Below are 13,903 nucleotides of genomic sequence, written 5' to 3'. Positions count from 1 at the left end.
TTTTTACCCAAACAATCAATGCAATAAATGCAGAAAAAGAAATATCCCTTTCTAGGAACTACAATTATATGAGTCTCGGGGACTTTTTCATGATAATAACAACATGCAGCTTAACTACATTACTACGTAGCAATAATAAACCCTTTCAAGAATTCAACAATTCTTATTTCTTTACTTATTCCCTCTAATAACTCAACTAAAATATTTATGGAAGATGAGAGTTTGGCAGTGATTTGGGATTGCCTCCATGCGTTCTCCAGTGGTTCTGGACTGACTGAAACAGTGAAATGTCTACAACAGACAAAAATATAGATGAACTTCACACACACCATTGAACATACCTCAGACACTCAAGTGTACACACTGCTCAATCCTATTTACATAAATTTTAAAAACTAATATTAGGCTCTTAGAAATGGCAATAGTAGCTGCTGGGCATGGTGGTGAGTCAATGACTAGCAAAGAGAAAATGAGAGGGTTTCTGGAAAAAAATATCTTGATGTGGGGACTGGTTATATGGAGTGCTGAAACTGATTCATTTAAAAATTTTTAAAAATTCATGTATCTGTACACTTATGTGTACTTTTATATATTTTATAATAAACATATAATACCCTACATTTCATTCATAACCTAAATATATATATACACACTTTCTCCACTTTAAGTTACAAATTACATCAACAATGTAAGTTCCTTGCAGCAAGCTACACAGAGAAAAGAAACACCAGGTCTTACTTTCCCGTCTTTCCCATTCTCATTCTACCACCATGCGATCACCCAAAAAAATCAATGTTAACAAACATATGTCTATATTCACAATCAAACGACAAAATTTAATGCCACAGAGCACTGTAAGCATAGTTCTTGAGGTTGAAATCAGCAGTGTGTATATGTTTTCTTTTGCCCATCTTCTTTTCTACTAGGAAAGAAAAAATACAACCAGATAGCTAATGCAGGAGGTTTCAGAAGGAAAGATAATCTGTTAAGATATCATACAAGCTCTGTTCTATTTTCCCATTGGGGAAAAAAAAAAAAAAAAAACCAGAACCAAATCACAGGATAGAGGGGCTGGGAGGGAATTGTGATTATAATAGAGATAAGTGATGTTTGGGAAGAAACATGCACACAAGTGTGTTTCTCAAGGAAACAGCATACTGTGGTCCAGCTTAAAGACAACAAAGATCCTCTCTATAAAGCACACCACAGAATTCACCACTTTAAAGCCTGTTACTTGAAACCTCTGTAATTGCTAGATTGCTTAATATAAGTTTCTTTTGACTCCTCTTTAATCGTATCTCCAGCATACTCTACTTCCAGAAATACTGAGCTGGTAGCAGTTTCCCCAGATTCAATATTCTATTTCACATTTCCATACCTTTGTTCTTTTCTCTATCTGGAATATCGTGCCCAACTCTCCTACGACCACAGGAGGAATAAATGTTTCTTTCTACTTGGTAATTTTTTTTCTTTCTTCTTACCATGTGTTAAGAGTGATGTGTTTACATACCTTTCTCCCAGAGCCTATTTCAGCTACCTTCAAAGGCGGAGTCTCTGCCCAATTCATTTCTACAGTACCCAGCACAAAACTTATGGTCTTGGTAGACACACAGTTTTATTTAAAGAAATTATAAACCAAACACCAAGCAGATTTTTAAATACTAGCTAGGCCTTTTTTTTTTTTTTTTTTTGATTTAAGGAAAATCACTTTACAGAATTTTGTTGTTTTCTGTCAAACACCAACATGAATCAGCCACAGGTATACATATATTCCCTCTCTTTTGAACCTCCCTCCCCTCTCTCTCCCTACCCCACCCGTCTAGGTTGATACAGAGCCCCTGTTTGAGTTTCCTGAGACATACAGCAAATTCCCATTAGCTATCTATTTCACATACGGTAACATAAGTTTCCATGTTACTCTCTCCATACATCTCACCCTCTCCTCCCCTCTTCCCAGAAATACCTGCGAGGCTTTTAAGAAGTCAAAATTTTTCAAAACTCAAAATTCAGGGTCCTAATTGTGGAGATGACACTCACCATCAGTAATGGCCTCTCCTTTCAGACTCTTGATTCCTCTTGGCATTGCATTTCCATCAAGGTAGAATTCAATTATACCATCATCCAGGACAATTAGAAGATGCAGCCAAACATTTTCTTCCAAATACTTCATGACAGTGGTCTTGGCAACATACGTAGCATTGGAACCCAGAGTTTTGTAATGGAGGGAAAGTGTCACGTGGGATTCATTTGTGTGAATTTTTACCCCATAGTAGATGCCTCCATTACCATCATCCTTTGCTATAACAAATCCATTCGTATTGGGATTGGGCATTACCCAAGCTGAAAATGTGAAGTTGGCAATTGAGTTGTTCCTCGAGGGATGGTATTTTGGATTAACAGTTCCAAATGCACCCTCTAGTCCACTGAAGTACAATGCATCTGTCCCACTGTGGTGACGCCTCATGTGTGGCTGCAAATGCACGGAGCTGGGAAAAATTCCAGCCAGCAAAAAATCTGTCACCGGAGGCAAACCAGCAGTGAATTCACTAGACAATATTTCCCAGCCTACTCGTACATCACCAAAGGCACCCTGCTGTCTCAGAATGGTAAAGTTGGTGATATAAGACATAGCATCTTCCGAGAGGACATCTTCTGCCACTTCTCTCTCTAGGCACTCCGGATCCAAGATGAAAACTCCAAAGGGATCATCATTGAATGGAATCATTACTGTCACCTGGAGGTTGGTTGCTGCCAGCTGGCCCCCAGGACCTGGGGACCCACCTGTAATGAAATCAGAATGAAAACTCAGAATTGAAAACACTTTCCAGTATAAAGTGAAGGCAAAAGGAATTTGTTTACCAAACTTCTCATTAAGTACTTTACTTGTTGATCAATGAACATAGTGTCACCATACAGCTTTCACCACATGTTCAAGGGTATTCACTATAATTTCATTAACAACCGGCTGAAAAGAGGATATTAAATAGAAAGACTTAATTCTCATGCTTAAAACCAAAATTGATGGGGACATTATTATTTAAATTAAGGTACAAAGGCCAAGCTTTTTAAGCTACCATGAATCTGTACTTCCTATCACCTATTACTGTTTTGTTTGAGATACTCTATTTGGTGTGAGGAAAAAATTTTATTTACAAGTTTGAGAATGGAAATAAATTTCCATCCATAAAACTTCATTAGGTGCATTTTCTACCTAGCTCTAGCTATTTCAGCATAAAATATTAAACTTCAGTGGTAAAATAAAATAGATGGGAAAACACTGCACCTGAAATGTTTACAAGCTTTAAAATATAAAACTCGTTGAATTCAGGAATTTTGTCTGGAAAAGCATGGAGAATTATTGGTTTGGCTCCTTCTCCATCCAAAAAGTTAACAGTCCCTGAAGTTTCATAGAACTCTTGTCCAAGTTGCAAAGCAGAATCATTCTGAAAGAGCTGCCAAGCCACGGAAACATTGCCGAAGTGTCCCCGGTGCCTCAAAATCCTATAAAACAAAGTACAGAAAATTATTTCTTATGAAGAATGTGGAAGTGGCAAATCCAACTCTACTGAGAACTTTCTGTATTATCTCATAAATACACTTTGTCTGTTTATCATCTTTAATATAAACCAGCCAGCCAGTTCTTACTGAGCAACCATGAAGAATCTCATGGAAAAGGACAAATGAAGTAGAACCTTAAATAATAAAGAAAAGAATGCTTAAAAATCATAACAGATCCAAACTAATAGATAAATTCTAATAGATAAAATTCAATCTAGAATAGATAAATTCTTAGATAAATTCTAAGACAAATTCAATCAAAAATATTCAGATGAGAATTGACAAAAGTTCTTCAAAAGCAAAGCCCAGGGCAAGGGTAGGTACATATCACTTGAAAGAAGAAGTCCAGAAGACCATGGATAATTCAAGTCTCTGTGTTCTGATGAGGAACAAAAGTTGGGGTTAAGGAGGGTAAAAAGAATAATTTCTCTTACCATCTAAAGTGTCAAGAGTTTTTTTAACAAGTGAAAACAGCATAAAGAAGTTTATGATTTAATCAGACAACCAACTCTGAAATTATTCCATTCATAGGCATATTTTTAAATTTTGAAAGATTAACTATGTTTCAAATTTTTGCATATGTAAAGATTTTATTTTACTTTATTCAACTTTCAATTTGCCTTATGTAAACATGCTTACCAAAATGAATTAGTCTTTCCTTCTTCAACTGCTTTGTCTATGGGCTCCAAAGCAAAAATACCATTTGGGTCATCATTAGCTTCAATTATCACTGTAGCTGTTGCATATGGATATACAACCGTATCACCTAAATTAAAAATGGAGGAGTCAAAATAACAAAAAAGTACTTAACTTACTGTTAAATTTGTATTTTTAAACTAAGAAACATCTTGTAATAAGGTTCAAATTCCAGGAGGAATTTACTCATTGAAGGTCATAAATAAATGAGAGAAAGAGATGCCTAAATAAGTTTAGTATGACTTGTCTCTGGGGAAATGTTTAATTACAGAAGAACTACTTTATTGAAAAACATACATGATATTTTTATAATAGGCATATCACTTCAATAGTTTAATTAGAAATTTAAAATATAGCTTTATCAAATTTCTAAATGTTGAGGTAGATTCATTTCGTAAAAAAATAATGAATTAAAGGATTACCCTATAAGATACATTAATTAGAATCACTGGCTTAAGTACTTCGATCTCTGCCTTCACATAGCAGAGTTTGATCTGTTCATACACAGAACAAAGCAATCTTTATGATGTTGAACATGATTTTTTTCTACTCCAATTCTTTCCACAGCCTGTTAACACTGTAACAGCCAATAAATTACGTGTCTTCTCACCAGTCCCTTGAGGTTCATAGCTTTTACTCTCCACTGCAGCTGTCACCTCTGTAACCAAAGTCGTCTTCATCTTTATTCACCTTTCATCACTCCTCGAGACCCAGCTCAAGCAACAACTCTTTTTGGGAATTTTTCCTTGAATTCCCAAGTTAAGTGCATCTCTGCTGTATTCCTACACCACTTCACACTTTGTCAATCTAACATAGTGATTATCACATTATACTAACACATACATACTGACACACACACTCACACACGTACACACACAATTCATTGTAAGTCCTTGGACAAATGCTTCTTCATCAACTTCATCTCCCAGCAGGGTGGAGGCTCAGTCACCAGTATTTATGAAAGTTTACTGAACGGATACAATTAAAACTTTGAAAATTAGATGAGGACAACACCTAAAACTAAACTTAGAGAAACGGACATGTGTGGCAAACCAGCCCATTATACGTAATTTATATACATATACAGCTGTACTTAACCATACTAGATAATTAGCCAATGAAAAAAGGAGGAAATAAAAAAGACAGACAGTAAGTTATATAAAATATCCTGATGTTACAGAGTAATAGAATAACTTAAAATATATCATAAAATCTAAAACAAAAACAAGCAAGCCTAATTTTGGTAGGGTTCTGCTTTCATGCACATTTGTGATACAATATGTCACAGCAAATATTGGAAATTGGTGGTATAGCAAATAATGGAAATAAAGGGAAACAGGAAGACACAAAAGAGAGAGTCAAAGGAATCAGGAGAATGACAAACAGCACAAACAAAAATTAAGCAATCTCTATTTTTTCACCATCTTCTTTCTGAGTATTTGCATGTAAGAGGCATGAGGCACACATGCACACAGAGGGTAAGGGACAGGGCACCACAGGAACCCAGCCCAAGGTTAGAGCTTGCTCAGGGGAAGAAGGACACCTCCAACAGAGAAAATATTGGTGCTCGATGCTGGAGTCTGAGTGGAGTGGGAGGACATCCACGTGATGGAAGAGGGTTGGCCTGGAGCAGCAAATGAGAACCCAAGTGTAGTAAGAAAGGCCATCTTGTTTTAGCAAGGAGGTAAACAAAGCAATGGAAAGTGGTTACACATAAGTACATCATGAGAAACGCTGGGCTGGAAGAAGCACAAGCTGGAATCAAGATTGCCAGGAGAAATATCAATAACCTCAGATATGTAGATGACACCACCCTTATGGCAGAAAGTGAAGAGGAACTAAAAAGCCTCTTGATGAAAGTGAAAGAGGAGAGTGAAAAAGTTGGCTTAAAGCTCAACATTCAGAAAACGAAGATCATGACATCTCGTCCCATCACTTCATGGGAAATAGATGCGGAAACAGTGGCACACTTTTATTTTGGGGGGCTCCAAAATCACTGCAGATGGTGACTGCAGCCATGAAATTAAAAGACACTTACTCCTTGGAAGGAAAGTTATGACCAACCTAGATAACATATTCAAAAGCAGAGACATTACTTTGCCAACAAAGGTCCATCTAGTCAAGGCTATGGTTTTTTCAGCGGTCATGTATGGATGTGAGAGTTGGACTGTGAAGAAAGCTGAGTGCCGAAGAATTGATGCTTTTGAAGTGTAGTGTTGGAGAAGACTCTTGAGAGTCCCTTGGACTGCAAGGAGATCCAATCAGTCCATTCTGAAGGAGACCATCCCTGGGATTTCTTTGGAAGGAATGATGCTAAAGCTGAAATTCCAGTACTATGGTCACCTCATGCGAAGAGTTGACTCATTGGAAAAGTCTCTGATGCTGGGAGGGATTGGAGCCAGGAGGAGAAGGGGACGACAGAGGATGAGATGGCTGGATGGCATCACTGACTCAATGGACGTGAGTCTGAGTGAACTCCGGGAGTTGGTGGTGGACAGGGAGGCCTGGCGTGCTGCGATTCATGGGGTCGCAAAGAGTCGGACACGACTGAGCAACTGAACTGAACTGAACTGAACAGGCCAGTATCACTGATGAACACAGATGCAAAAATCCTCAACAAAATTCTAGCAAACAGAATCCAACAACATATTAAAAAGATCATGCAATATTACCAAATGGGCTTTATCCCAGGGAGGCAAGGATTCTTCAATATTCACAAAGCAATAGTGTGATACACATTAACAAATCGAAAGATAAAAACAATATGATTATCTCAATAGATGCAGAGAAAGCCTAACAAAATTCAACACCCATTTATGATTAAAAAAAAAAATCTCCATAAAGCAGGCACAGAAGGAACACACCTCAACATAATAAAAGCCATATGTGATAAACCCACAGCAAACATTATCCTCAATGGTGAAAAATTGAAAGCATTTTCCCTAAGGTCAGGAACAAAACAAGGGTGCCCACTCTCACCACTACTATTCAACATAATTTTGGAAGTTTTAGCCACAGCAATCAGAAAAGAAAAAGAAATAAAAGGAATCCAGATTGGAAAAGAACAAGTAAAACTCTCACTGTTTGCAGATGACATGATCCTCTACATAGAAAACCCTAAAGACTCCACCAGAAAATTACTAGAGCTAATCAATGAATATAGTAAAGTTGCAGGATATTAATACACAGAAACCCCTTGCATTCCTATACACTAACAATGAGAAAACAGAAAGAGAAATTAAGAAAACAATCCCATACCATTGCAATGAAAATAAAATACTTAGGAATAAATTTACCTAAAGAAACAAAAGACCTATATGTAGAAAACTATAAAACACTGATGAAAGAAATCAAAGATGACACAAATAGATGGAGAAATATACCATGTTCATGGATAGGAAGTATCAATATAGTGAAAATATACTACCATATATAAATATATGTGAAATATATTTATACATATAAATATATATGTATATATTCATATACGTATAAATATAGTGAAAGTATACTTTGAGTATACTACCCAAAGCAATCTATAGATTCAATACAATCCCTATCAAGATACCAACGGTATTTTTCACAGAACTAGAACAAATAATTTCACAATTTGTATGGAAACACAAAAAAATTCAAATAGCCAAAGCAATCGTAAGAAAGAAGAATGGAACTGGAGGAATCAACCTGCCTGACTTCAGGCTATACTACAAAGCTACAGTCATCAAGACAGTATGGTACTCGCACAAATATGGAAATATAGATCAGTAGAACAAAATAGAAAGCCCAGAGATAAACCCAGACACCTATGGATACCTGTCTTTGACAAAGGAGGCAAAAATATACAAGGAAGAAAAGATAATGTCTTTAACAAGTGGTGCTGGACAATCTCTTTAACAAGTGGTCAACTACCTGTAAAAAATGAAACTAGAACACTTTCTAACACCATATACAAAAATAAACTCATAATGGATTAAAGATCTAATATAAGACCAGAAACTATAAAACTCCTAGAAGAAAACACAGGCAGAACACTCTGACATTAATCACAGCAGGATCCTCTATGACCCACCTTCCAGAGTAATGGACACAAAAGCAAAAATAAACAAATGGGACCTAATTAAACTTAAAAGCTTTTCCACAATGAAGGAAACTATAAGCAAGGTGAAAAGACAGCCTTCAGAATGGGAGAAAATAATATCAAATGAAGCAACTGACAAAGAATGAATCTCAAAAATATACAAGCAGCTCATGTAGCTCAGTACCAGAAAAATAAATGACCCAATCAAAAAAATGGCTAAAGAACTAAACAGACATTTCTCCAAAGAAGACATACACACGGCTAACAAACACATGAAAAGATGCTCAACCTCACTCATTATCAGAGAAATGCAAATCAAAACCACAATGAGGTACCATCTCACGCTGGTCAGAATGGCTGCTATCAAAAAGTCTACAAACAATAAATGCTGGAGAGGGTGTGGAGAAAAGGGAACCCTCTTACACTGTTGGAGGGAATGCAAACTAGTACAGCCACTATGGAGAATAGTGTGGAGATTCCTTAAAAAACTGGAGATAGAACTGCCATACGACCCAGCAATCCCACTGCTGGGCATACACACCGAGGAAAGCAGAATTGAAAGAGACACATGTACCCCAATGTTCATTACAGCACTGTTTACAATAGCCAGGACATGGAAGCAACCTAGATGTTCATCAGCAGATGAATGGATAAGAAAGTTGTGGTACATATACACAATGGAATATCACTCAACTATTAAAAATGCATTTGAGTCAATTCTAATGAAGTGGGTGAAACTGGAGTCTATCATACAGAGTGAAGTAAGTCAGAAAGAAAAACACCAATACAGTATATTAACGCATATATATGGAATTCAGAAAGATGGTAACAACAACTCTATATGTGAGACAGCAAAAGAGACACAGATATAAAGAACAGTCTTTTGGACTCTGTGGGAGAAGGTGAGGGTGGGATGATTTGAGAGAATAGCACTGAAACATGTATATTACCATATGTGAAAAAGATCACCAGTCCAAGCTTGATGCATGAAACAGGGCACTCAAAGCCAGTGTACTGGGCCAACTCAGAGGGATGGGATGGGGAGGGAGGTGGGAAAGGGGTTCAGGACAGGGGGACACATGTACACCAGTGGCTGAGTCATGTCAACGTATGGCAAAACCACCAAATATTGTAATTAGCCTCCAATTATAATAATTAATTAATTAAAAAAATAACGATAAAGGGAGCTGGATTTCTCATCACCAGAGGACAGAGGGATAAATAGGAAAACAGAGAAAACTAGAACAAGCCCTGTGATACTAGATACAATGGCCTTCAATATATACAGCTGGGTACAGAACTACAGATGTTAGTTAATGTGTGTGTGTATATATTGAGGGGCTTTCCTGGGGGCTCCAAGGCAAAGAATCCACCGCCAAGGCAGAAGACATGGGTTCGATCCCTGGGTCAGGAAGCTCCCCTGAAGAAGGAAGTGGCAACCCACTCCAGTATTCTTGCCTGGGAAATCTCTTGGACAGAGGAGTCTGGCAGGCTACAGTCCATGGGGTCGCAAAGAGTCAAACACAACTTAGCGACTACACAACAACGACAAATATATATATAGGGACAGTCAAAAAGTTCATTCATGTTTTTCCGTAACTTTACAGAAAAACCTAAACAAACTTGTCAGCTCACCCAGTACACAAATGCATACAGACATACATGCATTCCCTGTCTCTGAAAGTGGGCCTAGGAGGAGAATAGCCTAAGAAGCAATTCCCACACCTAGTATTGAGGTTCTGGTTTCTAAACAGCATTCTGCACTGAAAGGAGTCAGGGCTTCTTGAAACAAATGACTGATTTCAGGGTTTTGACAGGAAAAGTACCAGATGAGTATGGAACAGCTTGCTGTGCCAGGAAGTAAGAAAATGCTCAAAGAATAATAGGAACATGTCAAAAAGACAAGAAAGTCATTTTAACAGACCACCCCTAGCCAAACCTGGGATAATCTGACCTTCAAAGTAAACAATCATAGTGAAATATAACCCACTGCATTAAATAGAAACCATAAGCCCATACTGATAAATAAATGTCAATGAAAAAATTTTAAGTTTGATGAGTAACAGGACAGTTATGTAGTTTTAAAGTACTTCTCCCACAAAATTTGTATTAAAAACAAAGGAACAAAAAGTACAGTAGAGAAGCCTGGCAATCACCACATAAATTGTGGTCAAAATAGACCTGGTAGTAAAGGGACAAAATAGAAATCTGTGCCAACAGAAGGGATGTGATGGGAACACAGAATTCTTCTACGCAATTCCTGCCAAGGATGCAAAACCCGAACCTAATAATGAGGAACATCAAACCAACCAAAATGAAGGACATTCGACAAAATAACTGTCCTGTAATTTTCCATACTATAAAGGTCACGTAAGCCAAGGAAAGACGGAGTATTTCAGACTGAAGAGATTAAAGACACACAGCAATTAAACGCAATGCATGATCTGGGAAAGGATCATTTCGCTCAAAAGGACACTAAGGGAAAACTGGAGAAATCTGAATGGGGTCTGAGGCAATGATTGTATTAATCTCCTGCTTTTAATGGTTATATTGTGGTTATGTAGGAAAATGTCTTGTATATATGAAAAAACACACTTGCATAATTAGGGGTGATAGAGTATCATGTCTTCAACTTACTAGAAAAGATTAAGGAAAAAATAGCTCTGTGTACTCTTAAAAGAATAAAACAATTACCAAAAGAAGCTATAGCCCCTCTAGTTTACTAAAGATAGGGGCAAAACATTCTGCTTCAGTTACAGTATAGAGAAGAGGGAAAAGTCTATCTTTCCCCCTTGCAAACTGTCACACACTGTGATTATGGCTACAGAGAATTATCAGTCAGTTGGGCTCAGTCACCTGCAGAATACAGCTTCCCAACCACTATGCCCGGTGCCCTGGTAGGAGGGAAAAGTCTACAGGATAATAACGCCCTAAGTCCTTGAGTGACTAGGAAAGACTTCGGGTAGTTTCAGCTAGAAGATTTCAATTCCTCATATAATAACATAATTTTCTGTGTGTGCTATTTGTGAAAAAAGATTAAAAATAATGACATAGCGTATACCACGTACACAAAGTTTCAACACATGTATTCTTTTACCCCTTCCCTCAAGAAATCAGTGAAACAATTTTGCTCTTGAACATTCACAGGTGACAGTGAAGTACTTAATGCCATCTTGTAAAAGAACTGAAACAACACTCTGCCATAAATATAATTTATTTACCTGTTGAGTTAAAGAGGATTATATAAAAGGGCTCATCTGTTTCTGGGATATCATCTTCCATAATGAATACAGATATGTTCTGCTCTCTACTTCCAACTGTAAAAACGAGCATTTCTCCTTTTTCAATGGGAACAAAGTCTCCCTCTCTGGCAGTAGCCTCCCCATCCATGGTAGCATATTGGACGGTGCAGGGAACATCAACAGATCCATTTCTGAGAACTTTAAAGTCAGCAGTCTCACCTTCCCGAACCCTCACTACACGAGGCTCTAAAATATTCACAAAGAAAAGAAGGAACGTGTGAGCTTTTCTGATTCCATCTACATATTATCAGATTGCACATTTCTCCCTGCCCACCACAAGAAATGCCCTCCACTGAGTCTTTGCTGAAAGACAGCTGTGATTCCAATGCCTGCATGAGGTCTCCTCTAATTACTCTGAGTCAGTGGCTTTCCTCTTGCCTTGATTCCTACAAAATCCATTGTCTGCAACTCCCAATTTGTCAGTAAACTGTATACTATCTGGAATCCTCTGCTTACTGTTTCATAGAATTCATTTCTAAACTTGGACCATAAATTTTTTTTTGAAAATAGGCCCAGATACCTTCCACATCTTCTACAGGGTTAATAGAAGACTGAACACAGGACTAATTCATTAAGTACATGTTAACTGAAGGTTAAAACATAAATGGATAAAATTCAAGAGGTTTACGAGTTCTACAGTTGCAAATTGAACAGCCTGCAAAAAATGACTTAAGGAAGAATAAGATACCAATAAATTAGATACCAAATAAAACTAAAAGATGTCTCCAGTGGCAAAGACAGTTGTAAAGAAAGCATTCAAGTGGAAAAAATGGGGAAACCTTAATTTACATGTTAATTTATATGTCCATGAAATTAACAGTAATTATAGTAAGTAACCATTCATTAAGTACAATACACAAACCCTGAACTGTCTTCACTACTTCCCTGTGTACTGGAAGAGGTAACATGGAAGAGTGTTCATTTTTGCCAAAGGAAAGAAAATACCTTGAAATTTAAAAGAGGAAAACAAAGCTAACAAAATAGTACTTAATTTTTCCTTCAGAATCCTTAAAAATATCTGTTAAAATGTCAAAGAGATTGAATAATGGTCAAATTATGAAATCCTATTTAAACATGTATCAATTATGCTTTATTGAAAATGTTCACTTAAAACAATTATTGAAAAAAGCATCCTTACACTGTTCAAGAAAGATAAACTCACTCAAATAAGAAAGCAATACCACCTGCAAAATAAATGGGGTCATCATTTCTTCTAATCCTCAGAGTAGCAGTAGTTATATTTCCTATTTTAGCTCCTCCAGTGGCATTAAGTAGGGTAATGGTAAATTCCTCCATTTCCTCTGGAATCTTTTGGGAAGATGTTACACATGCTTTTTAGTCAGGTGATCTGTACAAATAATTCCACTACATATACCTAAATTGTTTCATCTCTAAAAAAAAACCTTTATTAATAACAGTATTAACGTTCATTTCCACTTCTGAGCAGAACCACCCTAAATTATTCAAGTAAGAATCAGAACCCTTCAAAATTTTAACATGCATTCATCCAAACAGCCACCTTATTTTGACTCACTATAAAATGTAATGGAAATAGAGATATTTTTGCCTTACGCAAATTAAAAAGAGAAATACTACATAGCTTAAGATTTTTCTGTAAGAAAATGGGCTATATGTTGTTTTTAAGGAAAAATGGTGAAACAGAAAAATAACTTCTGGACACATTTAGAACAGAAATCATAACAGTAACAAAGGTTCAGTTAGCTTTCAAAGGCCCCTTATAAACTTTAAGTTTCACAGAAGTGCATCATAAAGACCTCATTCCACTGTCCTAACAAGGTGAGATTCCCCACATCTCTGAGCCTATATGCCTCCCCACGTGGACTCTGTTTAGCTTTCTCCTCATCCGTGTGACTTAGTCTTCTCCGCATCCTAAAATGGAAGAGTGTTGGAATTTTGTCTCTGGAGGCAGGAGTGTGAGGGAAAGGAGACAGGTTTCCATACCTATTTGAAGTGCAATTCCCCTCAGAAAGGTCCATTCCATTATTACTAAGTTTTTTCTCTGCGTTACGCTGAGTCCACCATCCACCTGGACCAATGTCCTGCAAGTGCACCCTAGTGTACTCTGTAGATAGCACTCTCATTCTCAAAGGGCCTTGAGTACAAACCGAGCGCTTGACAACTTCTCTCACAGCGTGAATCTCTAATATTTGACACCTAGGCAGTGTCACCAGCGACTATCAATCAGTTCTAAAAGTTAAAAATGCCCGTAGGGGAACCAAAAATAACATTTCTACTTTGATTTGTGTGT

General features: G+C 37.1%; 1 protein-coding gene across 1 annotated transcript in view; it reads right to left on the bottom strand.

Moving 5' to 3' along the window:
• ADGRV1 (adhesion G protein-coupled receptor V1) overlaps positions 1-13,903 on the bottom strand; it is a 541,233-nt gene that overhangs the window by 466,418 nt on the left and 60,912 nt on the right. Inside the window, exons 16-20 of the mRNA XM_010807603.4 lie at positions 12,819-12,942; positions 11,554-11,820; positions 4,198-4,324; positions 3,284-3,501; positions 2,038-2,781 (exon numbers count right to left, since the gene is read on the bottom strand). Of these exons, the coding sequence (XP_010805905.2) occupies positions 2,038-2,781; positions 3,284-3,501; positions 4,198-4,324; positions 11,554-11,820; positions 12,819-12,942 (1,480 nt within the window). The remainder of the gene's footprint in view (positions 1-2,037; positions 2,782-3,283; positions 3,502-4,197; positions 4,325-11,553; positions 11,821-12,818; positions 12,943-13,903) is intronic.

This window comes from Bos taurus, chromosome 7 (genome assembly GCF_002263795.3).
Source record: "Bos taurus isolate L1 Dominette 01449 registration number 42190680 breed Hereford chromosome 7, ARS-UCD2.0, whole genome shotgun sequence".
NCBI lineage: Eukaryota > Metazoa > Chordata > Mammalia > Artiodactyla > Bovidae > Bos > Bos taurus.
The sequence above is the reverse complement of the archived record's forward strand: the minus strand, read 5'-3'. Positions and strand labels throughout refer to the sequence as shown.